Below are 26,047 nucleotides of genomic sequence, written 5' to 3' on the forward strand. Positions count from 1 at the left end.
TACAGCCAACAATTATTACACAATACCTCCTTAATATTGATAGGAAAGACATTCTTGATAAAAAATTCTAAAAGTATAAAGCAAAGAAATATTCCACCTCAACTCAAATACAAGAATTTGGGCAGAACAGTAGAACAATTTGTGTATAATAACACAATTCCAGGCACGGGCCAAATATATAATTAAGAAACTGTCTATCCTGCCCTGTAGAATGAAACAGAAAATCAACACTATAAATACCTGGGACGTGAGATGACTTATCAGTTATACACATTTGCTTAATGATTATAATTTCGGCAGGGGGAGGGAGCTGTGCGGACGCCATATATGGGCACACCACCGACTCTGTATCGCTATTGGCTGTGGGCCTTATGCAGCTGCTTGTCAACAAGATGGCCTTCCTGCTCCTGTCGTTTTGACACTGATTATTTTGGTATCCCCGAGAACATACCGTAAAAGCTTGTGTCACTTCTAAATAGACAGTGGGAGAGCGACTGCCGGGAGTCCCATCAAGGCGTGTAGTCAGCTAGACTGTGTTCAGACAGCTGACAGGCACACTAGTCTCGACAGCAGCCACCACTAGTCAAGGTTGGTAATAGAAAGTAGCTGCTGGCTAATGTCGACGCTAGCTTAGCTACGTGGACACGGATAGTTAAACTGGTTTGGTCAGAGCGAAATCCATCGAGGAAACAATTGTCAGCTACCGTTTACACGTCACCAGCGCTGTCACTCAAGTCTGCCCAGGTAAGTTGGTTACCAAAATATATCCTCGAGCATTTTTACTGTGTTAGCTTGCTAGCAAACGCTGTAATGTTATTAGGCAGGTAACTTGTGCTATCCAGTAGCAAGCTCGTTAGCTAATGACGGGTTTGGATAATCTGTAACTACCAATTAATTAAGCGGATAACGTATTTCTGCCTTGAAGCCTTGTTAATGTGGCTGTATTTGACTGCAGTTGTTAAAAACGGGATCACATAATAGCTACATGGCCATTAAAGTGCAGAACATTTTAGTAGTTGCGACGCTACGTATGCTAGCTGTTGGCTAGTTCAGTTAACCAGCTAGTGGCTGATCAAGAACCTTGAGTCAGGCGTTCAATGGCGATTGCTGCAATTAAAATCAACGATCCGAAGAATATGGTCGATGTTATTTATGCTGTTTATGAGACGCAAGGCTTGGTGTTGCAATGCAATTTAGAATTATTTCCCATACTGTTAACCTTTCATTCGGGACCAGGCAAAATAATAGAACGCTGGTACTGTGGGGATTTAAATAGAAGAGATGAATTACAAATGTTCTGATCTCCAGTGACGTTTGCTGTAATGTTACAGTATAGGTCGTTTGTGTGGAATATGAGAATCAACAAGAAACAAAACTGGTTGTATGACAAAGCTTTGTAGGTGTAAAAGGAAATACAGGTTAAACAGAAGATGAATGCTATTTTAGACAGAGCTCATACATAGTTACTGTTATAGGGTTTTATAATGATGAGCTTTTCTCTGTACAGTATAATAATTAACTATGTCGACACAGTGCTTTTAGTGCAGTATGCATGCTTAACTTATGAAGATGCTCTCTCAGACACACCGGCAGACCTGCATGCCAGTCAGAGAGCCTTCCTAGGTGTCCTGACAGAAAGGCTGCTCTTGATGTAATGTTCCTGGGCAAATTGTTAAAGTGATACACTCAGCTCTATTGTTCTGGTGACAGTTTGCAGCATAACTGGTCGGGCTTCTGTTGTATTGTCTTCAGGCGTGCATGCAGAGAGGGAGATTGAGTTTTTGACATGTGTTGTTTTATCATTTGTCAGCTTTTGGCCATCCAAATGTTGTGAAAATGAGTGTGGTAGATACTGTGAGGTGGCTGAGGAGGACTGTTTTGTGTTAATCTACAGACTTTTTTTGCAAGAGTAGCTCAAGCTTGACAGACCCATCGGTCAATAGGAAGTTGATTTTAGGTTTTTGGGGGAGAAACAAAATTTAGGCCACAACATTTGTGAAGTGCATACACGTACAGTAGTAAAAACCAATAATTATGCTGCACAACTTGTATGGGGAAATCATTTGTTCATCAGAGTTTACTGAAAGAAACATGTCAGTCTCTTAGTAGCCAAGCACAAAGCTATATTGATATTTGAAAAATATAATTCAAATTGGAATGAACTGTTGTTGTTGTTCATTTTTTTGACACACATTTTAGACAAAATGGGTACCTAAAGATGGAGGCTTTGACACTGTATCCTTGCCATGGACTGGATTTGAAGGATTAGATTGATGCAGAAAGCTTGAATCCGACCCCAAGCATTCATTTACAGGGACTTTTTCAAATGAAGATAGCTCCGTACTAGCTTAAAGAAATTGGGCACTGAAGTAATAAACACAGAATAAGTGACAACTCCTTTAACTGGAAGTGAGATACTGAATATAACAATAAATCTTTGACTGCAGAAACCATAACCTTGTGGGTGGACTGGATTGTTACCTAGACAAAATATTTCTTTTTAAGTGCTTTTTTTTGATTGTACATTAAATGGTGATGATCTAAAATCACTTGAGGTATTGACATTTATGTCCACTTAAAACTTGCTTCAGATATTTCTCAGAAGAAGCAGAAATAGATTGTCACTTAAGCTGCATTAAAGAAAACTAATGAAGTGATTGTGTAGAACTGGAGATGACAGAATAGAGTTTAAAGCTGCAGATATTAGCAGGAGTAACATACCATTAGTGTCCACTGTTGAATTGTGGACAATAGAAGGCAAAGAAGAGCTTTTTTTTAACTTGCATTATGGCTGAAGAACAGTCCAGAAATTTGACAGAAAAGGGAAGAATGTTTTTTTTAAGCAATTTAGGAGTTTAAAATGACACAATCTTAGTGTGGTGTGTATGTACAGTATGCATGCATGTGTAGATGTCACTACAGACTAGAGCTCCTCAGTGTGTCCTTATTCTGGTCTCTCCTCTTAAACCGTCCAGTCTGTTGAGAGTGATGAATTGCGTGGTGCAGTGAGAGGAAGGGGCGAAGAGGAGTTGATAAATGTGGGTAAAGAGATGGACAATCAGATTGTGGAGAGAGCAATAAAAAGGTTCACTAGCTTTTTTTCCCCCCATGATGGTATAATCTGCCTGCTCTTAGCTGAGTTGTTACTGGGTGATTATAGAGAATACATTTGAATTGGTTCACCACACTGTGTGGGTGGTGTTTGCTTTTTGCACCTCTCTGAGCCATTCCATTAGTCCAAATGTACAAAGCACCACCCATTCAGCATGTCAGAGAAGCATAACAATGACCCGTTTTTAAGTCTGTGGATTGAGAGTCCAGTGACTGAAAGAGAAAGCAAGCGATTGTCTCCAATCTTTTAACCATAAAAAAATCCATAATTAAAATACTATATTATTTGCAATATTATATGCAATATTAACCCATGGATTAAAGATGAGCTATGCCTGATAATGATGCATGAGACTGACTATATAACACAATAAAACATTTAGTAGACAATATAAAACAATGTTTTTTTTATAAGAAAAATTAAGATGTTCTACCAAAAAGACTGACTGAAATAAAGATATTATGGTACATAAACATCTTACCTAGGTTTGTGAACATTTGTTGTATGAACTAAACAAATTGATGGCAAAAAATATGTTACAGCACACACAAGTCACAAGAAAGCTGGATACTGATGTAAATATGCACATAATAAACCCATATCAGATTAAAGCTAGGATTGACTAGAAGACTCAGTCAGAATGCTTATACCCATTGACAAAGGACAGATACACAACACATGTAAGCATGCCCACATGATCATTTCCCGCTACATGACATGCTCTCGCATCCATAGTAGGACTTTTGAGCGTCTGGTCAGTTCTGATGTATCTGTCTGTGGTTATAAAAGATATGATGGGGAGCAAGTTTTTTCTTGTATAGGAATTTTAACTGTTTAGATTTTAAAAGTTACAAGTTAAATCAATGCAGGTTTAATTTGTCATGTATAAAGGCTAATAGGAGCAGCTCAACAAAGATTGACACATGAAGTGTAATTGTGGGTTCAAGATCAGCAGTCACCCCCACGTGTTGCTCCACTGCCGCTTGTTCTTCTTAAGCATGCCGGCACGTTCCTGGCAGGCCCTACAGCTGGCATAGCTGCAGAAGCAAAGCACATTGGATGGACTAAAGGCTTTTCCCTCCTAGCCCGTGGCATAGGCTCTTTGGCAGGGAGAAAGGGGTTAGGACAACGGCTATAGCAGTTTCAGGACTACCCCACCCCCTCCTGCTGTTTCCTAAAAATAGATCCAACATATGCCTGCATGCTCCTCCTTGTGTTGCCTCCCATTAAGCAAGTCCTCTTTGAAGCACTGAGATGCAGGACAGGAGAGCGGGAGAAAAAAGGGGGTCCATTTGGTGCTTTTGTGTTCCATCTTTCATCCCTTTCATCTGCTGGCCACAGACACCAATCCTGAAATGGAATCCCTTTTAATATGATTTAGAGTCTCTGAGGCCAAGGAGCTGATCTTGGTACACTGAGGCAGACGTAATTGCTTATTGAGTTTGGCCAAAGTACAGGGTAGGCCTGTTGTAATAAGTTAGTTGTATTATGATAATTCTACTATTTCATTGTAATGGCTGGGCTACTGTTTTGCAGTGCTAATTTTGCCTGAATTGTGCCTCAAGGTAACAATATAATACAGCCTTAGCTTGGTCATTGATTATCTAAATTGCATGTGGTACTGAATAGTATTGTTTCTCTAGTCATAATGTATTACTCTAATGTCACTGACCTTTGTTTTTTTCTCTTTCCTACTTTCTTTTCTTTCACCCTTCCTGCCTGTACTCCACCTTGTGGTCTTGCCTTTCCTTTCCTGTAACTCTAGGTTGTATGTCCAGCTTGGTGGCAGGTAGTGCCACTTGGTTTGGCACTGGTCAAGGGAGCCCACAATGAGAGGTCTGGCTCTGGGTGCTTGCTGGCCAGTATAGGTGCAGATATGCCCCGGTGGTCTGCGTCCTGATGGACCGAGACACCTTCTCCCACATCCGTCTCTGGTGCCCACGTCCCTTTGGAACCTACTCCCAAAACAAAGCAAGGAGCCCAGGCTCAGGGGGCAGTGGTGGAGGTGGTAGTGGGGCAGGTTCCCCCTCCCTCTGCAAGGCCGAGCCGTCTCCAGGTGCCAGGAGGACAGTGGATGGAGGTGAAGATGGGGGTATGATAGTCGGGGTGCAGGAAGACAATGGAAGAGAAGAAGATGTGGGCTCTGAGAACACACCACCTGAACAGGAGCTTGATTCTAGCTCTATGACACAAGCCCAGGCTCTTCCAGCATCTTCGACCCCTCCCTCACCGCCCTCTTCCGGGCCCCAGGCAGAGGATGGCCGCGTGTTGTTAGACACCTGGTATGTCATTAAGCCCGGCAACACGAAGGAGAAGATTGCCTTTTTTGTTGCACACCAGTTCAGTGGAGCAGGTCAGCCTAGACCCAGCGCCATGAAGGTGAGGAATTAAAACACAGACAGCACATTGAATGTGAAAATTTAGTTTGGTTCTAAAAATAAATGTTTTTCACAGGTTAAGGGTAACTGGGCAACTGACTGCAGTAAAGCCAAAAGAAGACGGCGATGTTCCTCTTATGACCCTCCAACACGTTCCCAAGTGTTGCAGCCACACCTGAGCCAAGACTCCTCCTTTGTACCGTCTAGCACTGATGAGCCACCACTAGGAGGGGTTAATGAAACAGACCTTTTGTCTGTTGCGGAAATGGTTGCCTTGGTTGAGCAGAGGACCGCCATGGCCCTCCAAGGCATTGTGGCTGTTCATGGGAACCAACACCACCACCACCAGCCCCACACAACCACTCCTAGTCAGGTCCTTGCCCCTCACCAGCACACTTTGCTCCGAGGCACAGTGTCAGACCCTGCAAGTATGGCGTTTGTGTCAGACAGTTCAAATAGCCAACCCTCTAAAGAAGCGCAGGAATCATCATCTCCAATACAGACAGACCAGGAATTGGAGGAGCAGCAGGAGTCTTGCAGAGTAGCCCAGGCCATTGCACACTTTGAGTCCCAGAATCTGGAAAATCGGCTTCATCTTGGTTCGAGAACAGATTCATCCAGTCGAGATAGAGAAAAGGAGTGTAGAAGAGGGGAGCCTGGCATCGTTACCCCTCCTCCACCCCCGAGTCACAGTCATGGTGAGGTTAGGATAGCTTTCAGAGTGTCAAATCTCGACCCACGGTCTCAACTGGAGCCAGCTGGTAGGTCCCGCTGTATGTTTATGAGCTGTGGTGGTGGAGGTAACCAGGCAGCAGCCAGGGCCAAAGAGAAAATAACCTGTGACCTGTATCAGCTCGTCAGCCCCTCATCAAGGGACCCCAGTAGTCTGCTGCTTGCTGCCACAACTGCTGCTCCCAAACCAGATGGAGACCACCACCACCCAGACAGACCGGCCTGTGGCAGCCCAGACCCAACCCATGAGCTTTCCTCAGGGGAGAAGAAATCTGTGGGTGTAGGGAGGGAGCGAGTGACTGGCTTCCATGTGGAGGTAGTGGTGACCGGTGCTGTGGATCAGTGTGTGTTTTATGGCAAGGACAGTACAGAGAATGTTCAGGAGGAGACCGTGTGCTTTGCAATGCCCAGTGGGGGAGGTGGTGGTGTGAGTGTAGGCAGCTCCAAAGACCCTTCATCAGATGATCCTCCTCCTGGACAGCTCTTCTTTCTTCAGCCCCCTCGGGGTCCAGAGGAAGATGTAAAGGCAACAGGCCCTGGCAGTGGGTCAGGAATGTGCTCTTTGGACTGTGCCAACAATAATGGCCCTGGGCCGGGGGTGGCAGTGGGTTCAGGAGAGCGAGCAATTCGACCCGACTCTCCTGGTGTCGGGGAAGACTGTTCAGACCCTTCTCTGTGTCGCCTCTACCGTCACGTGTCCCATGACTTCCTGGAGATCCGGTTTCAGATTCAACGGCTCCTGGAACCCCGTCAGTACATGCTGCTGCTGCCGGACCACATCATGGTCAACATCTTCAGCTATCTGCCAACACGCTCACTGGCAGCGCTCAAGTGTACCTGCCACTACTTCAAGGCGTTGATCGAAACCTACGGGGTGCGGGCGGTAGATTCACGCTGGAACCAAGACCCGCTCTACAGGGATGACCCATGCAAACAGTGTAAGCGGCAGTATGAGCGCGGGGACGTTTCTTTGTGCCGTTGGCACCCCAAACCTTACCACCATGACCTGCCTTATGGACGTTCCTACTGGATGTGCTGCCGGCGTACAGACAAAGACACACCAGGCTGTCGTGTTGGGCTCCATGACAACAACTGGGTCCAACAACCAGCTGATGGCTCTCAGCCTATCCGCACCAAGAGGGAGGACAGGAGGGAGGAGGCCAGGTAGAGAGGAAATGGTACACCTCACACATACCAACTCATCTCCTCCTGTGTATCTCCTTTCTCCCTCTTACTTCTGTTCAAGGGACAAACAGGAGAAAAGTATAGATCAAGGAGAAAGCACTCCTGTTTTGTTTTTTTTTGTTTGTTTCTTTCCTCCAGCACTCCTTTCTCACACTTGCCCTCAGTGGAGGGAGGTTGAGAGGTAAAGAAGGAAGAGAGGTGTGTCGCTCTCCTTGCCTTTTGATCAAGTCCTCTGAAATCCCTCTCTCCCTGCACTGTGTTCCAGAGTGGCACCTTTTAAAGTTTGCATACCAGGGTTGGGGTCCCCTCCTGCTGCTGTCAGCCCTCTTTCTGCCTCTTAATCATTTGGGTTCATGTCTAACTCTAAACATGGTTGTTGGTAAATTCATGTGAGAGCTTTGCAGTGTGTTCGATTGAGATTAGCATTCATACAGAGAAGCATAGAAATGTAATACCCTAGCGCCTGCTTGGTGTTTTCCAGTACTATGTTCTGTGTTGTATCACAAACTTCTAGTTACGCTGTAATATGGTGCTTCAAGGAATGAGATGTACAGAGTCAGATGTATAGCTTTCTAGTGGTGGAATGTTGAGCATTGCTTTAGAAATGTGATTGTATGAAGCAAACTTGATTTTCCTTTGTACAAGATTGACATTTGTACCTGTCCTGCACCACAGTTTGTAATTCTCTGAATGTGATGTAACGTACTATATTGATCAGTCCCCTGATAATGCTGCTGAAATCATTGCCTGTTTCTGATGTTAATTCTGAAATAGCCATACCTTTGGTTAATGACAGGCACAGTCTCTGAATAAGCCAGTCTCACTGGCTGCTGAGACCTGTTCTTGTCATTGTTTTAGAGTGGACCCTAACCTTGCTGACCAGCCATAAAAAGGAGCCACTGAGTACTTCCTGGTTTACAGAGAATTATGGGAGCTGGACTTTATAAGAGCAGTGGGATTTAATGGGATTAAAAGAGAAATTTGATGTCACTTTGGAAAGGCCTGATGTCACTTTGTATGGTTTGATTGACTTGTTTGCCATTTTGTTTGTTTGTTTGTTTGTTTTTTTGACAGATTTTATTGGGGTGTGTGTTAGAGAATGTTTGCTGTTTTTGCTTTTATTCTTGAGGACTGTGTTCTCCTTGCATCAGTCTGTCACCCTACTCTACCTGCAAAGATGTATTTTTTAAATACTCCATCTGTATTTTTACTCCTAGCTCTCTTCCTGTCTTCTTTTCCCCATCTTTCCGTCCTCCGATTTGGCAGAGAGCAGTATTTGCCAAAGCATCATTCATGCTGCGAAGCAGGTGAAACGTACCACCGACCGCAGAAACTCTACACCAGCTTCCAGCCTTAAAAGCCCCTACCTCCTACCCACCCTGCAGGAGCCTGAGGCCCCAGATACCTCTAAGAGCGTTGGGAGTTGCACATGATCCTGTAAGCTAGGTTTGAGATACTTGTTAGACTCTGTCCAGCTCTTCTGGAAGAAGAGCCAACAACTGTAAGATGAACAGTCAGACTCTTCGTACTTGGGGAAACGAATCCTCTCTCTCCTTCACCCTTTGCCTTGCTTTTACTCTCTGCCCCCCATCCCCCCGCCTCCCTTCTGCAAGCTGACAGACTGGACGTTAAAGAACTGATGACATGAATGATTCTAAAACTGCATGGAGGTGGAAAGATGATTGAGTAGTCATGGGAGAACTCTGTAGGTTCCAGACATGTACAATGCTAATGGGAAATATCTACTTAAATAAAAAGAAGTGATGATTTAAACTGGAAAACACTGCTTTGTGTGTGCACGCGTGTGCGTACTTGTACTTGCATCGAAGTGAGGATACTTTGGCTGGTCCTCACAACTTTGAAGGCCTGGTTGTGATGTGAATTTAAGTTAGGTTAGGTCTGCCTTAAGTTGTGACGTTAGTTAGGTTAAGGGACTAGGGAAGGCATTATGTTAATGGAAGTCCTCACTTAGACGTAAGTACAAGGATGTGTGTATGTATGTGTGATGATTAAATACCAGGTTTCAAATATGCTTATGGTTCATGATTTCATTTGTCCAAAACACTGACATTACTTGATTACCACAGCTACATTAGCAATTTCCCCGCTGTGGGACTAATAAAGGCATTCTCATTCATTCAGCATAAGAAGTAATCTCCGTAAGGGATATTTATAATTGCATGAAACATTATACTTCACTGATCACAATGTAACTACTGTGTGTATATATAATATAACATCTGACCAAAGAGCATTTACTTCTTGAACTAAGCTTTAATCCAAACCTAATGCAATATATTCTATTAGGTTTTACCTGTTTTTCAAATGTGTAATTTTGTCTTCTCACTTCTATTATTTCAGTGATGGAAGCAAACGAAGATTGACTTGTAACCGTATACATTAATGGTTTCTGTAATATGATAAAACATTTCAGGATCTGCACTACTCTGCTCGTTAGAAGAGATGCAGTGCTGGATCACAATCTCCTGCACCTTTTAAAACAAAGACCTTGTCGGTAGTAGATTTGCATGACTATTTTGAATATTTTGTAAAGTAAAAACAGGTTATTTGCACTGTAGTGGCGTCTTATGACCAATAAAAAGGAACCGAATTGTTAGAAAGGTGAAGACATCCATTTCCATGTACCCCGGACTTTTAGGCGTAGTAACCCCACATAAAAACTGCTACGGTCATCATGACCAGAGCATTAACATTAACAGCATACTTCCACACTGGGTGCTCACTAATGTCAGGCATTTTGTCCATCGCTTCAGGTTCGTCTTGCTCAGTGTCTTGCGAGCTGCTGGTACCTCCACACAAACGGCCAAGCAGGTGGCAGATACCAGACTTTTCTTCCACTTCTGTTTCTGTTTCTGAAAGGGACTGGGAGTTAGCACCTTGTATACAGTTGCTTCATTTGTGGCCATTCTCATACCTGCATCGTCATCCTGCCTCCTCTTTTCCTCAGCCTCTCTTTGGGCTCTTCTTCCTTTCTCGCCTTGCTCCCAGTCCAAATCCTTCCTTTCCTCTCTAGAATGACGCAGACTGAAGACCAGACGATGGAGCTAAAAATTAATGACAGCTCAGTGTAGTCACTATGGAAAAACTGCATTAAACCAGTCACGCCCTGCTGGTTGTTTGTTGCTGTTCTGTTTATTTGTTAGACAAAGTTATCTTTGGTCTGGTGTGGAATGAAGAAGTGACTTACATGCACATCCTCAATGGGATCAGTGCAGTAGCTGACTAGCAGCACCAGTGCTGACGTGCAGAAGAAGAGGATGATTCCAAAGTGAAGGTAATGGATCCCACACACCAAGAAGGGGCAGTTAGAAGGGAAAATACAGCTGCCGGTGCCAAACCAGAACTCGGGCAACAACCGACACAGACCCATCGCTAGACCACCTATCAGGCCCCAGAATGCACCCTGACAGACAGGAAATGAAATATTCCATGGTGAGCGCAGTGAATGCACATGTTGCAGCGTGATCATGTGTTGCCACGCGATACCATTTCATTGACCCTCTTCACGAACACAGCCAGCAGGAAGACAGCGGCGATGGGCGGAGCCAGGTAGCTGGAGACTGACTGGATGTAATCGAAGAGCTGACCGCTCTGAGCCGCCTGGACGACTGGGATCCAACAGATGCTGATGGCTACGATGCAAAGCACCCAGACTCTGAGGAGCAGTGAGAAGAAGATGGTGAGTGGAGGCTTATTGGATCCCTGTAACAAAGCTAAAGAGTGACTGTCTATGATTTACCTGCCAACAATAATGAGTTCTCGCTCTGTGGCCAGGGGTCGGAAGCGAGTCCAGATGTCCATGGTGAACAGCGTGCTGCTGCTGTTAAAGATGGAGGCCAACGAAGACATGAGGGCCGCTAGCATCACAGCCAGCATGAGGCCTCGCAGCCCTGCCAAGAGCAAGAGCAGCAGTGAAAATGGATGAGGGGTTGTGGTGACAGTATGACGGTATGAAGTGGTGAAACCTGATGGATAAAGCTCATATTTACCATTGGGCATGACTGACACCACCAGTTTGGGATAAGCAATGTTGGAGCAGCCCACCTCAGTCCCACACACCTGCTTACACACCTCAGGCACCACGCAGCCGACCTCGTCTGCAGGTGGATACAAACCAGCAAACGCACATTTGCTCCTCGGCTTTTATTCATGACATTAAATAAAACCGCATATCTGGCTGCAGACCTGGGTAGAGGACCCTGCTGATCATGCCGGGGAACACCATGAGGAACATGGGCAGCAGTTTGAGGTAGCCGCACATGATGCAGCCAGCCTTCACGTGGGTGAGACTGCGAGCGGCGAGGCACCGCTGCACAATCACCTACAGACGCACCGGCAGGATGAAGAAGTGGAGGCCAGGTTGGGTTACGTGTAGGACAGCACATAATAAAGACCACGACTGAGGGGAATTTCACCTGGTCTGTGCACCAGTACCAGCCTCCCACTATAGCGATACCAAACAACACCCCCGGCCAGGGCAGGTCCCCGGTTGTGGCGTCCCGCAGCAGGTTGAAGGCGTCTGGCCTGGGCCTGTAGCAGTGCTCAGAGATGTTGTAGCGCTGGGGCTCCATGGAGGACACGTTGTGTGGAACGGCAGAGCTGTACCTCTGCAGCAGAGACTCGTAGCCTCCCACTTCAACGAAGGCTAGAGATGGAGAGGAGAGTGGGTAAAGACGTCTAAAGGACCAATTAAAGTGAATTATTAGTCCCTGCTGGCCTTTTAAGTAGTTTTAGTCCCTGTATGGAGCCTCAGCCCATGTTTGTTCTGTCTGCGTCGGTTCAATAGTCCAGTGTTCTCTTGTTGTCTGATACTGTTCTAACCGAAGATATGAGTCAGCTGCTGAGTCTGCAGTCTTAATCCCATCACTGCTTGACAATAGGACATGCCTGTCCTTCCTCTTCCACTGGGTAAGTCCTGCTTTTATCTAGTCTGCTTCCTACTCTGACTTTACACACAAATGAAAATCTGATACACATTGAATTTCTATAAAATAAATAATTCACATAGTTGCAGAGGGCAGTTGGTGTCTGACTAGAGGTGGCTCTGCAACATCAACACTGCTGCTGTGAAATTAATGATTGGTGACGTTAGTTAATGTCTCCTGTTGTCACACTGTTGTGCGAGGGGATAAAAATGTTCTTTCATAAGCCAAACATGTGTATTAGCAGAATAAACATGATTAAATTTTCACTTACAGAAGCCGGTGAGGACAAAGGCTCCAGCAATGATGACAAAAGTCTGAAATGTGTCAGTGTACATCAGCGCAGCCAGGCCACCTGGTAACACACACACACACCAAAGATCTCACCTTGAAGCCTTAAGGATCCCTCGACTGAGGACTGCATTTCCAAACACACACACACACACACACACACACACACACACACACACACACACACACACACACACACACACACACACACCTGTGACTGTATACAAGGCTGTAATGAACAGAAGTGCGATGACGGCAACGTAGATGTTCCACCCCAGAGCCTGCTGGATGAACACGGCTCCTGAGAACATGTCCACCTGAACAGAGACCAGCAGTGGAGGAGTGAGGGAGGAAAGACGCTCAGTGCCCCGGGTCCGCGCGGATGCGACGACTCACAGAGATCTTGGTGAAAATGTAGAGGAACAGAGAGATAACGGAGAGGTAGAGGCTGATCCTGGATCCTCCAAACCTCTTCTTCAAGTACTGGGGCATGGTGATGACCTAACACAACACATTCCAGTCAGGGTGGAACCATACAGTCATCACATCAGGGTGATCAGGGGTCCTTTATCATAGAGCCAGAGGTACTCACCCCAGCTGTGAGATAAACGGGTACGAACAGCCAGCCCAGCAGCAGCACAATGAACAGAGCCTGACGCATTGTTAGACAATCAAACCACAACATGTAACACGTTAGACACCGGCTCTGTCACATACAGCACGTGGCAATTCAACATTTATAGCGGTGATGGATGTTATCTGTGTACAGTCAACGCGGCCGGGGCATTCAGTGAGCTGTTAATGCGCGTAGTGCCTCACATTCCACTCAAACCCCCCCACAGCGATGCCGCTGGCTGCTCCGGTGCCTGCCAGGCCCACAAAGTGGCCACTGCCGATGTTGCTGGCAAACAAAGACGCACCGACCTTTGAAAAGAGCACACACATGCACAGATGGGACATTAAACCCTGGCACGATGTCCACTGGAGCGTCAGTGTGTAGAACATGTGTAGAGGAGGATTTGGGGGAGTTTTCTTTTTTTGTTTGCTTCCGCAGAATGACTTGTAATTTTTATTTAATATGTACACTCACACAGAGAGGCTTTCATTTAGCCCCCTCTAGTGGACAGACTATAAAATGTTAATATTAAGTTCTCGTTTAAATCTTAAAAAGAACAACAACACATGATCCTTTAAAGTTATTTTGGACTCACTGGCCACCAGGTCATGGTCCGTCCTGCCAGGAAATATCCTCCAACCGTCCCACGATTGATCCGAAACATTGACTATAACATAAGACAGACTTTGTAGTGTTCCACTGTTCCTGTTCAAACACAGGCCACATATTAAAATTGTGTATAGATGCACTTACCCAAATTCCAACACCGATGACCATGATGAAATATCCAACAATAATGATGATGTCAGCTGGGTTGTTGACCATCGCTTTGTCTGCAGGACTCTCCATTGTTCAAGTTATAAATTGTGACTTAGAAACAAGAATCTCATATCAAAAATGCCTAAACTACCTGTATGCTGGTACCAATAAGGCCAACGAATGTAAAGGCTGTGGTGGCCAGTCTAAGTCAGAACTTTGGCCACTAGTGACACAAGCAGATTCAGCAGTTTTATTAATTGTAGTAATTATTAACACCAAACCGGGGCTGAAGTATCTTTTTGTGCTCTTACAAATGCTGTGTCCACAAATTAAACAATAATTGGTAAAAGTGAAACATTTGTTATGATTTTTAAAAATAGAATATTTTCAATATTCTCTAAATTGAGTGTGTTGTTTCATATTGTACAGTTTGAACAAATAAAATCACGTTAGCAATTGTTGAAAAAAAATGACCTCCAGATCTTTACAGGTTTATGAAGTAAGTAAAGCAGACTGGCCCTTTTATGTTAATATTTTCAATATTCTCGGCTGTAATGGAAATTTCTACTTTGTGAAGGTATTTTCTATTAGATACATATATACTGTAATCCAGTAAGCAGTGTTATGTGTTATTAAACATTGCATTAAACATAAAGTGATCAAATTAATCAACATCTCGCTTCGTTAGCAACAGCAGTTATTTAAAGAAGGCACAAAGGTAGAGATTTTGTGCTGTCTCTGTGTCCTTCTCGCCTCTTGATTGATTCATTGGGTCCCAACATTTTTTGCCTGTACAGTGGCTTTTATCAAAACATCCATTCACCTTTCAGCTCCCAAACTTCATTACATTGTACAAATAAGGCAGATTTTAAGGCAGAGACACAGCACATGGGTGCGTGGGTGTGGATGTGTGTGAAGAGCTGAAGAGTCAGTTCTCAGCATAAAGAGGCTGAAGCGCACACAGTCGTTTGTCACATCATACAAGCTTTAAGTGACACGGGAAAAGTAAATTCAACTGATCTATGTAAATCTGTTGTTGATCTTTGTTTAACCATAGGGGGAAACAGAGCCTCTCAACCTAAACCTGCAGGGCATTGTATTGTGGAATATATATTAATGGAGTTTATTGTGTGCTGTAAAAATACTTTAAGGAAACTCTAAATCTTACCAAATAAACTAATAACTGAACATTTTGAGGCTAACTGCGAATAATCTTTCTGGTGTGTATAACATCTGCTGTTGGCTGGAAAATACGGGAATTTCCACAGATTTGTTCGGAAAGATGAATCACCGTAAATGATGAAATTGTTCTAATTCTTTTAGTTGGCTGATTCAGGGGGAAGTGAGTTTTAGCACTGTAGTGTATGTCTTTTTTTAAGCAAGATATGTGTACGCCTTCTACAAAAAAACTACATCAATGTTAACTAACATGAGGCCAAAAATAATTATCTGATGTGGAGTTAAATATGAAAAATAAGATAGGAAACACCAAAAATAACTTCACTGCATTTCATAATTTGAAACCCACTTACTTTAATGTCATAGACATTATCTTCAGATTCAGACACAGCTGGCAGTGCGTGGCAGTACACACAGATCTCCTCCGTTTGACAACTTGTATAAATTAAAGAAATAAAGGTAAAGAAAACAGCGTTGTACAACTACACTACCGTTCCAGGATTGGGAATTAAACCTTCAGTCGCATGTGATGTCTGTAGTAGAGGCTCAGGCTTCTTACTTTGCTGTCAGAGCAAATAATACCAACAACAAAATCTTTGAAAATACATTTCAATAAATAATATGCACTGCTCATGTGTTCAGACACATAGTGTAACCTCCATGCCAAGCACATTCAGGTCCACTGGCTGGAGCCATAAAAAAAGAAGACGTGCCTGCTGAATCAGAGTAAAACCAACGCTTCACCTGGCACGAAGGTTTAGAAAAGTTGCTGAACAGAGCCATAATCCAGACACAAAAATAAATCATGGCTAATGGCTGCACGCCACCAGTTCATATACACCAGCTATGTCCATTATTGTACACCAAGTATTCAAGGATGTACAATCAGGTTATTAGAGATCAGTTTTCACTAGAGCCGACTTCTAGTTGCGATTCCTGCTTTTAGTCACTCTGCAAAACAGTGTCATGATGATCTAACAAATCGCTGACCGTCACTTTCCATTGCTATAACACTATATTGCTATATATTGACATAGGAAGGCATCCTGGCTGATGTTTTGGTTTTTCCTTCTTTAATGCTATGTTCCACTTCTTTGACTGACTCCAGTATTATTTTGTGCTTAAAAAGTCATATTCTGCAGCAGGGTGGGGTCTGAATAAGTTAATTTAAGATGAACATAACTCTCAGTCTCAGATACAAAAAAAAAATAACTCCAGATCTTTACAGGTTTATGAAGTAAGTAAAGCAGACTGGCCATTTATGTTCAATTATGATTTAACGTAAAAAATACATGTTTTAATTTTATCACAGTTGAATAAAAATGGCCAAACTTTAAGCAGTTTAGTTAAAACAATGTTGTGATGCATTTCCTCAGGGTTCAGTCTTTGTTGTTTGGCCCCTAATTGCACTGGTAACTTTAGCATGGTTTAAAACCAGCAGCACGAAAGGCAAAGAAAATGTGGACTAACAGCGGGTCAAATAAAAGCCCATTCTGCTCAAAATAATTTACTGATTATTTCTGATGAAATGTCTCAAAAAAAAAAAATAAAAAACACCAAAAGAAAGAAAAGAGGGGAATCGGAAAATCAGCAGAGCAATGTTGTTAGACGGCATTAGAAAAAGTAGGTGACAGTTTCAGATAGCGCCGTGCGAGTTTCTGTTGTAGCCAAAGCACAATGGTGCACTGCAAAACCCGTTTCCTGAGAATTAACAGGACAGAATTTAGATCGTTTACAGGAACAGCTAAAATTAACAAGTTGCAACATGTTACTAAAGGCAACACTGTTTCCTGAATGCAACCCAGGTGTGCTGCAAACAAGAAGAATGGAAATCTTAAATGTCTTTGTTTCAGTCTTTAATAGAAGTTTCAAGTTCAGGCAAATCAGTGGAACATAGCATTGTCAGACATGTATGAGCATCCTTGTGTCTAAACTAAACTAAACAAAAAAGAAAATAAAACTTCACAGCATTAAAATACTTTCCAAACAGCCTTACAAGTATTACCCCAGTAAAAAAGCTGACAATACACTTAGATAAAACAAATAAAAGGCCCTTTCTTCTCTAAGTCCTGACAACTACTGGAGTAAGTTACATTCAGGTGCTTGTTGCATCTTTTTATCCAGTTTTTTAGCTCCACTTGTTCTTTGCCTGTACATTTGACAATGCATAATAGATCTCATCAGATGTTATAGGCCTGCTCTGTGCCCCATCTCAAATTGTATAAAAAGGCATTCTTCTGAATCAAGCTAATTCCGCCTGAAGCTCATCCCTCCCTCTCATTAACGGCTACTGTCGTACTATTCCCCATCAACGGTCCTACTTGCAGTTTTCTTTGGCTAGTCTCAGTCTGGACAGGATGTGTTTCTTAGGGAATTTTAGAGTGGTACACCCAAACTGGCTCACCCCTCCAGTGTCTCCGGGGAGTTTTTCACGTCTCTGGACCCAGCTGCGCCAGCCAGGCTTCCAACAATATACGCTGTCGTAGAACCGTGAGCCGTTTTCCCCACCCAGAACATAAATCCGCCTCTTCCACCTGGCCACGCCCCCAGAGGCGATCCGTCGCGGCAGGCCAGGAAAGACCACAGGACTCGGGGCTCGGTCACTTCCACCACCTGCGCCGCCCCTCTGCTCTGCCGTAACCAGCACCCCTCCCCCAGTCACCTCCCGCTCTAACCCAGACCCTCTTCCCTCTCTGAAAAACAGCACACGTCCTGTGGCGTCCAAAGTCTCTAGATTGGTGTAGTTTCCATCCAGGAACTTGGTGGTGTCCCTCATGTATCCCCCTATTGCACAGACTCCGCCTCGCACTGCTACTCCTCCAGCAAGGCAGGTAGCACCAGAGTCCAGTGCCACACGCGTCCAGCAGTCTGTCAGAGTGTGATAAATAAGCACGCCCGAGTGGACCACGGCTCGGTTCTGTTCGAGCGTGGTGCCACCCAGAAGGTAAAGTCGTCCGCGTAGAGCTGCGCAGGCAAAGGCGCGCAGAGGGAGCGGCAGTCGAGGTCCGGGAGTCCACTGTAGTGTAGTGAGCTCCAGAGTCTCGCTGGAGTCCAACAGGGCTGAGCGGTTACAGCCACCTAAGGCATAGAGTGACTCTCCACAGCCCAACAGACCTAGCATAGCCCTGGACTGGACCATTGAAGGCCGCTCTATCCAGCGGTCCAGCACTGCATCATATTCATGGACGGTTGCAGACACAGACCCTGTTCGCAGGATCCCTCCAGCTACAAACAGCCTGTCGCCTACAGCCGTGCAGCCAGGACTGACAAGTGAACTCAGTGCTGCTAACTTTTCCCACTTTCCTGTCCGAGGGTCAAAACAATCCACTGTATTTTCTCTTGCCGCTAAGTTTTCATCTTCCCGAGGTGTCAGGTCCACACAGACGATCTTCTTCTCAAACATGCCCTCCCGTGGCCGGAGGGGCCCCCCGAGCCCCTCACCTGCTGCAGCTGGCCCCAGCTCCTGGCTCAGTCTTCGGCTCTCTTCTTGTGACAGAAGCCCTGGACGCAGGTGGTGAAGCAATGCAGGCATGTGAGCGTAGCGATCTAGGGGCTGGTGCTCTGCCCAGCGGCGAGCTGCATCATAAACCTCTGCCTCTGAGTCCACCCCTAGCCGGTCTGAGCTCAGGAGGCTGCCTAAGGTACCGTGATCCAGCAGGAGGAAATCTTTCTGTCGGGCCACTCGGGGGAAGTGCTGGGCTACCAGTCGTAGGGAGGCGCGCAGCAGCAGCTGGTCGTGATGAGAACGAGCCAGAGAGTACATCCCCAGACAGTTATCCACCGAAAGGTGCTCAAACAGAAACCTGGGGACGTTAGAGAAAGACAGGGGTGTTAAAGTAAAAATAAAAACAATGCTCTGCAAAACAATTTGACCTCATACAGCAGGTTTACCTGGAGCACAGGTCTTGAAGAGGCATGACTTGAAGCCGGTTGGCAGCCACAAACAGATCCTCAGCCGTGTCCAGGGAGAGCCCTGCCTCACCAGTGTACACAAACTGTATGACGGTCTCCATGACGGATGGCGTCACTTCCTCCAGGCGGATTTCAGTGAGGCGGGACTCCACCAGAGGGCTGGTGAACATGGCCCGGAAGTAGGGGCTCACAGCTGCTAAGAGAACCCTGATGGAAGACAAGGTACAAATGTGAAATAATAATCTTCTTTAACATCAAAAAAACGTTTTTAACATATCTTTATTTTCATATCACAGCAAATTTGTTTAAAATGAACAATTCCTATTTGCTTCCCATCTTCTTTTAGATTCTTTCCACTATATATTCAGGAAAGTGTTAAATGTGTGTAGATTGACCGTATATTGTCTTAGACTATGTCAGACTTACGGTACCTGTGACACATGAACTTCTTTCCTTCAACTAGGAGAGTAACATCACACAACTGCTGAGCATCCAGGAGCTGCTTCAGTCCTACAATCACGTCAGAAACACGAGACATGAGAAGGATCAGAAGTTCAGACGACCCGAAAAAGGGAGAAATATAAAGAGAGGAAAACCAGCATTTCTGTCTCACCATGTGTGATGTAGTCTCCCAGCGGGGTGGTGCTGTCATCAGGGAAGTCCTCCTCCTCTGAGTCGCTGTCGGACAGAGGCTCCCCTCCTCCTCCGTCCCCATCCTGCCATGGCTGGGGACGCCAAGTGACTGTGCCCCCACGCACAGCATTCATCTAAAATACAATGCACACACACACACACACACACACACACACACACACACACTGCTGATGATGCATTTCTGATCAGTCTGTAATCAGCTCACAGATACTACACAACATGTCAACAAACGTGCTGTAGATAAAGGCCTGACACATTTGACCCAGACAACACATCTCACTGCGAAATAACAACAAGGCTGTTGGTACCATCATTTTAGTGTATTTTTTTACTGGCCACGTGATTATCCCACCCCATTGTTAGAGCACGTCTGCCTAAATATTTTACCAAAAGCAAAACAAAAACATCTGCATATACAGCGGACTGTAACAACAACAACAGTTGTAGCGTCGGTGTCCACATTACCTTTGCTCTTCTTCTCGTTTCCACCGTGAAAGCTGTTCTGGTCTCACTTTTCGCAGGAATTGGTGGTGCAGTTTGCAGCAGGCTAACCGTGTCCAGGTAGCGGTTAATACCGGAGGCTTGCAGGCGCTTTCCTGCCTTCCATGTGGCTCCCTCAGACCTCTGGGCTTTGCTGCAGGACTGGTCCCGGCCTGCGGTGAAGACGCGTCAGGCTACTCGTTGCTCATCCAGCCCCTCGTACAACATCACCACACACTGTCGAACCAAAACTAGCTCACAAAGGAACAGTTCCCCTCCTCCGCAGAGGCTTCACGTCGTAGCACAAAGCACTCCGGCATGGTAGCCAGCACAGGGCTCCGGCTCGGTGGCGAAACAGTGCACAGTGTGCTTTTTGAAACCTTATGAGCCCAAATTTCGGACTGAGTTCAGCTTCCGTCGGCCGCACTTGTCATGTCTGAACCGGATTAAGGCAACGTTAAACTTCCGCCCTTCCCATTGGATGACCTTTGGCCGGTGACGCTTTCTGGGGATTTTTCTTGGTAAATTTGTTATATTTTTTGCTCGTTTATTCTTTCCACTGTTTTGACGAAATTTAATTGAAATTCTTGCTGGCAAAAATAAAATGAATAATTTATAAAATCTTATTTTTATTCTTGTATCAGAGTACTAATTTCCGCATCGTGGTGCATTCACGGTATATATATACAAAGGGCTTACTAGTTACAAAATGTAGATACAATTAGCTGAGTACCTTATTGTGAGTAAAAGTATAATTTATAATTATTAAATCGTTTAGAAGATATACTTTAAAATGTTTTTACTGAAGTATAAACTCTAGATATATTGCTGTATAACATAATATATCTTTGCAAATATAAGTCACGTACTTTTTAAGACTAATAATTGAAAAAATTAATAAAGTCTGACACACTAATCCTAATATAGCATTTATGTATTATTCTGAAGATAAGAAGTCTGCATACTGAATCCATGAAATCATCTTTCCGGAGTTGAAAATCTATTTTTTTTAGTGAGCGTGTTTGCAACAATAAAAAACATGTTACACTTTGATCTAAATGGTGACATACATAATCTAAAATGCACATGTTGAGCACATAAAAACCAGGAGACCTCCCAGACAATAATCCTGATTATTCCGTAACCCCGTGAATGCACCAGCGGCCAATGGGCAAACATGGCGTCCTGCATCAGCATGGTTGCCAGAGCTGGAGGAGCTGTACTGACGGGGTTATCGCCGGTCGCTGGACAGTGTTTAAGGCAAACGACCAGTGGTTTTATTCCACGACGTCTGTCGCACGGAGTCCGGAGCAGTTTGTACGAGCACGTCCGCGCAGGTTACAGTGACAAGCCCGATCTGGATATCAGAGCAGTGTGTGAGGAGACCGACAATGTCATCGCTAACGTGGAGAACAGGAAGGGCGACCTGCGCGCGGACGATGTCAGGAAAATAGTAAGTTTGCCAGCTTCACACGAGTGACAGGGACTTGTCCAGAAAACAATGAGTGGGAGGGGAAGAGGCACAGTGGAACACAGGCTCCAAGAAGGTGGGCGGTGGTTACACAGAAGGTATACATATAAAACAATATGACTTTTACATTGTTACTGTTAGGGAAATTGTTAGTTGCCTTTGTAAATCTGAAATAAAGCAGACACAATCAGTTTGGACCTTCTTCAGGATTTTATTTGCTAGGAGTGAGCAGCTCACAGCTAAGACAACTTCCTCTGACTGTAGAGAAGACAAGAATTCAGCTCAAAATATGTATTTCATTCTGGGAGGTGCATAGTTACACAGTACGTGGGAAATATTTCCTGCACAAAGCAAGCATTGCGCACATCATATAAGGATGCTGCACACCAGTACTCCCTATTTCTTGCAGAGCAGAAGGGAGGAAACTTCAAGGCCATAGAACAGCTAACGAGGCTTCAGCAAAATATGTTCCAATGATTAAATGCAGTATTTTTCCAACATTTACTTTCATCCTTTTATTAATTACAGATACAGTCATTGTGTTCACTGTTAGATATCAACATGAAAAGAAAAGGGAAGCCAAAGTCCAGTTCCTTTATATTGCGTTGCATTATAAGAGATATTTTTCAAAGTAATAATATTTGTCGTGATATGTTATATCATTTTAATCCAATTAACTTTAATGTTCTCGCATATAATTAAATGAACAGAATGCAGATGGTTAAGAGTTAAATGATGATGATGTTGAATTTCAGTCCCATTGACTTACTGGCTGCTTGTTGCTGTAGGTGTGTGTGTGGAAGGAGCTCCAGGCAGTGAGGGCAGAAATGTCTGAGCTGGAGAAGGAGAAACGACAGATCAGTGAAACGGTCAAGGCGTTAGTGGTGAGTAAGGTTATTACAATGATTTTCCCTGGTACCAGTTTATCTTGATAGTTTTGTATAAATACAAAGTAAAGCTGGGAAATCAACACGCCTAATATTTTCAAACTGTCCTCGCAGACCAAATATGGAAAAGAAGGTCTCACCAATGTAAGTTTGGTTTCATATCTTAATCTTTATTTTTATTATGTTGCTCCGGACTAAGGAATGACCATTTGCACTGTGGGTAATTTCTGCGTTTTTGTGGACCCCCTGCAGCTTCCAGAATACTCCCAGAGTCTGCAGAGAGGTCGAGATGTTCGCATCAGGCTGAACCAGCTGCTGCACCAAGAGACGGAACTGGATCAGAAGTTCTACATACGAGCTCTCAGACTGCCCAACACCACACATCCTGATGTGGTGAGAGAACACACACACACACACACACACACACACACACACACACACACACACACACACACAGACCATTTGTTGTAATGAAATCCTGCTGATTCATGTCTGTCTTTTGCTTCTCAGCCAGTTGGAGATGAGAGCCAGGCGAGGGTGGTGGAGGTGGTTGGAGAGAAGCCAGGTGACTGGGGGTCTGCTTTCTAATGTTACTGGTCAAATGGTGATCAAGAACTGTAAATAAACTGTCTCTCTGTTATAGAATTTGACTTTAAGCCTAGAGGTCATGTGGAGCTGGGGCAAATGTTGGGTCTCATCAGGCAGAGGTGAGGATGAGTCTGTTGTTCCACTTCACGAATTAGAGCTGCTATGTTGCATAATTGTCTTAGCTTTACGACAGGAGCACTAACCACTGCACCACCAAGCTGGGTGTGATTAGCATTTTGTCAATATTTAGTTGTCCTGTGCTCCCCTACAGGCATTTATCTCACATCTCAGGCCACAGGTGCTACTATCTGAGGGGAGCAGGGGCCAGACTTCAGTCGGCACTACAAAACTTTGCTCTTGACACACTACAGCGACGGGTATGCCTGTGCTCTGGCATTGTAGTCATGATGGCTGCCAAATTAATTATGTGTTATTGTTTCATTGCTATATAAAAGAGAAAAACTTTCATTTTCTTTTTGAGTCCTTCAGGGCTTCATTCCCATGGTTGTGCCTGACATGTTGAGGGGCGCAGTGTTTGTAAGTAACAGTGGAACCTATTAAATATTTTGTATTATCATTGTATTACGTTCCTACGGAAGGAAACTTACTCATGGTCACTTTGAAACCCACAACTCTTTGTGATTATTCACCTTTTTCCCTCTCTTTCATCATCCAGGAGGGTTGTGGGATGCAACCCAATGCCCATCGCTCTCAGGTCTACTCACTGGACCCGGCACGTTTTCCCGACCTGAACCTGGCTGGGACAGGAGAGGTCGGCATAGCAGGTGAAATTCATTTCCTTACTGGAGTTTACTGTATCTATAATGACACAATAAATGACACAAAAACAAATACAGAGTTACCACTTTTCTTGAGAAGCGATAAGCAGAGATTCTCTCATTGAGAAGAGAATAAATAATTATCTGGTTTATATCTCAGGTTATTTCATGGATCATGCGGTGAACTGGAAAGACCTGCCTGTCAGGTCAGCAGCACCCTCTCAGTCTCCTCAGGGTGGGTTACGCTGTCGTAGTTTAATTACATCTGATCTGAGCTGTCGCCTCTCACTGCAGGAACGTTTGCAGCAGCACCTGCTACAGAGCAGAGACAGACACCGGCAGAGAGACGTGGGGCCTGTACAGGGTTCATCACTTCAACAAGGTTAGACAGACACAGATGGATATGTGTAGGATCATCAGGTCACTGATCCAGGACCTGCTTGTTGTAATCCTGTGTGCCGCAGGTAGAGATGTTCGGAGTGACAGCTGATGAAACGGGAGCAGAAAGCGCTCAGCTCCTGGAGGAGTTTGTCTCTTTGCAGAAAGAGATGTTCTCTGCACTTGAACTACACTACAGGTCAGCACATAGTCATTAAATACAGAGCTTCTTGTCTTTTACACACTGCTGTGCAGAGATTCTGGTCCGAGTGTGTGACTTGTCAGTGCCATCAGGGGAGGCATCTAATCAGCCTTAAGCTTTCCCTTCAGCTTCACACTGATTCCAAACATTTGGCAACAACAACATGGACTCTCCACTGGCCTGGTGTCTGATGTTGATCTGGACCTTCATTGTTTAACTCTTAGTTGTTTAAAACTACTCATAATATTTTGAAAGGATTATGAATGTACTTGTACATTTTATTTCTTTCCCTCAGAGTCCTGGAAATGCCAACTCAGGAACTGGGTCCTCCCGCTTACAGAAAGTACGACATTGAAGCCTGGATGCCGGGGAGGAACAGCTATGGAGAGGTCGAATTTATTGTCTCACTGACATCTACTTATCTACTTGCCTTATTTCCACTCAAAGGCAGATGAGTAGGATTTTACTGAATGTCAGCTGACATATTCTGATTATGACTCATGTGAAGATCAGGTGTCATAATTAGCAAGCAGTTGTTTTAACCCCAATATTTATTTCAACACATTAATTCGTACATTATCAATTGCAAATAGACTCTGGAGGTTAATTTTCAACATGTTTTTTTCCCCCTCCATATATTAGATTTCCAGTGGGTCCAACTGTACCGACTACCAGAGCAGACGCCTCAACATCCTGTATGAGAGAGAGGATGGCAGCCTGCAGTACGCCCACACAGTAAGACTGCAGATGAGGCAGCACTGCTGTACAGCCTGCTGGTCAAGCTTTTACGAAAATATACCAGCTCCATAATATCTGCGTGTGTGTGTGTCGCTAGGTGAATGCGACAGCTTGTGCCATCCCTCGAACCATCATTGCTATCTTGGAGACTCACCAGACCAAAGTAAGACATCGATAAAGTATATAAAACGTCATAAGCCTTTTTGTGAATACAGATTATAACAAGGATGATTTTATCACTGTTTATTGGTTGTCTTTTAAGATGAATAGAAACCTAATAATTTCATGCTAGAGTTGTTGCTGTCTCTTCCTTCTTCATCCCTTCTCTCCATCTCCTCAGGAGGGGACGGTGCGTGTCCCCACAGCCCTGCAGCCTTATTTGGGTCTAGAATTGATTGAGAAGCCACAGTACACTCCTGTGAAATACATCGGACCAAACCAGCCCATCCGGCCCCTGAGGCCTGGTGCTCAGACCAGATGATGGCAATACGAGTGTTTGACGCTGGCCATCGCACAGACACCTGAGGCAGGATTCAGTTCATGTTCGTATTCGGCACCAGGAAGCCAAACAGGAAGTAAATGTGGAAGTACCACTTCATACTGTTACTGATGCACATTCACTGCTTTCTCTGATCTCCAGAGTAAATTGAGTGAGTTTAAAAGCGATGCATCAGACATTGAGAAAGCTGTTTACAGTGATCCAGGTGATATAATAAATTTCCCAATTGTTGCTTTTTTCTTGTTGACATCTCTCTGAATGACA

At 44.5% G+C, this 26,047-nt stretch overlaps 4 protein-coding genes across 4 annotated transcripts; 2 read left to right on the forward strand and 2 right to left on the reverse strand.

The window, feature by feature from the left end:
* The first annotated feature begins 358 nt into the window (after positions 1-358).
* fbxo46 (F-box protein 46) lies at positions 359-9,439 on the forward strand. The gene is made up of 3 exons (XM_029171532.3): positions 359-744; positions 4,878-5,491; positions 5,567-9,439. The coding sequence occupies exons 2-3, from the start codon at positions 5,012-5,014 to the stop codon at positions 7,388-7,390; spliced, it is 2,304 nt and encodes a 767-aa protein (XP_029027365.1). The 5' UTR covers positions 359-744; positions 4,878-5,011; the 3' UTR covers positions 7,391-9,439.
* Positions 9,440-9,562: 123 nt separating this feature from the next.
* slc5a2 (solute carrier family 5 member 2) lies at positions 9,563-14,149 on the reverse strand. Its single transcript, XM_029171533.3, has 15 exons — positions 14,011-14,149; positions 13,853-13,924; positions 13,461-13,565; positions 13,234-13,293; positions 13,038-13,142; positions 12,853-12,958; positions 12,625-12,705; positions 11,844-12,073; positions 11,614-11,749; positions 11,418-11,525; positions 11,168-11,318; positions 10,915-11,083; positions 10,616-10,831; positions 10,343-10,472; positions 9,563-10,280 (listed from the first exon to the last, which is right to left on the reverse strand). The coding sequence occupies exons 1-15, from the start codon at positions 14,104-14,106 to the stop codon at positions 10,063-10,065; spliced, it is 1,983 nt and encodes a 660-aa protein (XP_029027366.1). The 5' UTR covers positions 14,107-14,149; the 3' UTR covers positions 9,563-10,062.
* Positions 14,150-17,034: 2,885 nt separating this feature from the next.
* si:dkey-260j18.2 (uncharacterized protein LOC325231 homolog) lies at positions 17,035-20,712 on the reverse strand. The gene is made up of 5 exons (XM_029172153.3): positions 20,227-20,712; positions 19,721-19,874; positions 19,539-19,617; positions 19,087-19,314; positions 17,035-18,998 (listed from the first exon to the last, which is right to left on the reverse strand). Exons 2-5 carry the CDS (start codon positions 19,872-19,874, stop codon positions 17,513-17,515), a joined length of 1,947 nt encoding a protein of 648 aa, XP_029027986.1. The 5' UTR covers positions 20,227-20,712; the 3' UTR covers positions 17,035-17,512.
* Positions 20,713-21,385: 673 nt separating this feature from the next.
* Positions 21,386-26,014, forward strand: sars2 (seryl-tRNA synthetase 2, mitochondrial). Its single transcript, XM_029171514.1, has 16 exons — positions 21,386-21,694; positions 22,501-22,596; positions 22,714-22,743; positions 22,852-22,992; positions 23,110-23,164; positions 23,243-23,306; positions 23,459-23,564; positions 23,677-23,724; positions 23,864-23,972; positions 24,127-24,172; positions 24,261-24,348; positions 24,431-24,543; positions 24,842-24,935; positions 25,189-25,281; positions 25,382-25,447; positions 25,625-26,014. Exons 1-16 carry the CDS (start codon positions 21,419-21,421, stop codon positions 25,763-25,765), a joined length of 1,566 nt encoding a protein of 521 aa, XP_029027347.1. The 5' UTR covers positions 21,386-21,418; the 3' UTR covers positions 25,766-26,014.
* Positions 26,015-26,047: the final 33 nt, after the last annotated feature.

Source organism: Betta splendens, chromosome 13 (assembly GCF_900634795.4).
Source record: "Betta splendens chromosome 13, fBetSpl5.4, whole genome shotgun sequence".
Classification (NCBI taxonomy): domain Eukaryota; kingdom Metazoa; phylum Chordata; class Actinopteri; order Anabantiformes; family Osphronemidae; genus Betta; species Betta splendens.

Bases quoted from the DNA above. Each gene is read 5' to 3' on its own strand.
- fbxo46 (XM_029171532.3), top strand. From the start codon at position 5,012: ATGGACCGAGACACCTTCTCCCACATCCGTCTCTGGTGCCCACGTCCC. The intron at 5,492-5,566 runs GTGAGGAATTAA...TGTTTTTCACAG, and splicing joins CTAGACCCAGCGCCATGAAG to GTTAAGGGTAACTGGGCAAC.
- slc5a2 (XM_029171533.3), bottom strand. From the start codon at position 14,106: ATGGAGAGTCCTGCAGACAAAGCGATGGTCAACAACCCAGCTGACATC. The intron at 11,750-11,843 runs GTGAAATTCCCC...GTGCGTCTGTAG, and splicing joins GGTACTGGTGCACAGACCAG to GTGATTGTGCAGCGGTGCCT. The intron at 11,084-11,167 runs GTAAATCATAGA...ACTGCTCCTCAG, and splicing joins GAACTCATTATTGTTGGCAG to AGTCTGGGTGCTTTGCATCG.
- si:dkey-260j18.2 (XM_029172153.3), bottom strand. From the start codon at position 19,874: ATGAATGCTGTGCGTGGGGGCACAGTCACTTGGCGTCCCCAGCCATGG. The intron at 19,315-19,538 runs GTACCGTAAGTC...GTCTTCCATCAG, and splicing joins AAGAAGTTCATGTGTCACAG to GGTTCTCTTAGCAGCTGTGA. The intron at 18,999-19,086 runs GTAAACCTGCTG...TAACGTCCCCAG, and splicing joins CTTCAAGACCTGTGCTCCAG to GTTTCTGTTTGAGCACCTTT.
- sars2 (XM_029171514.1), top strand. From the start codon at position 21,419: ATGGCGTCCTGCATCAGCATGGTTGCCAGAGCTGGAGGAGCTGTACTG. The intron at 23,725-23,863 runs GTAAGTAACAGT...TTCATCATCCAG, and splicing joins TGTTGAGGGGCGCAGTGTTT to GAGGGTTGTGGGATGCAACC. The intron at 24,544-24,841 runs GTCAGCACATAG...TCTTTCCCTCAG, and splicing joins GCACTTGAACTACACTACAG to AGTCCTGGAAATGCCAACTC.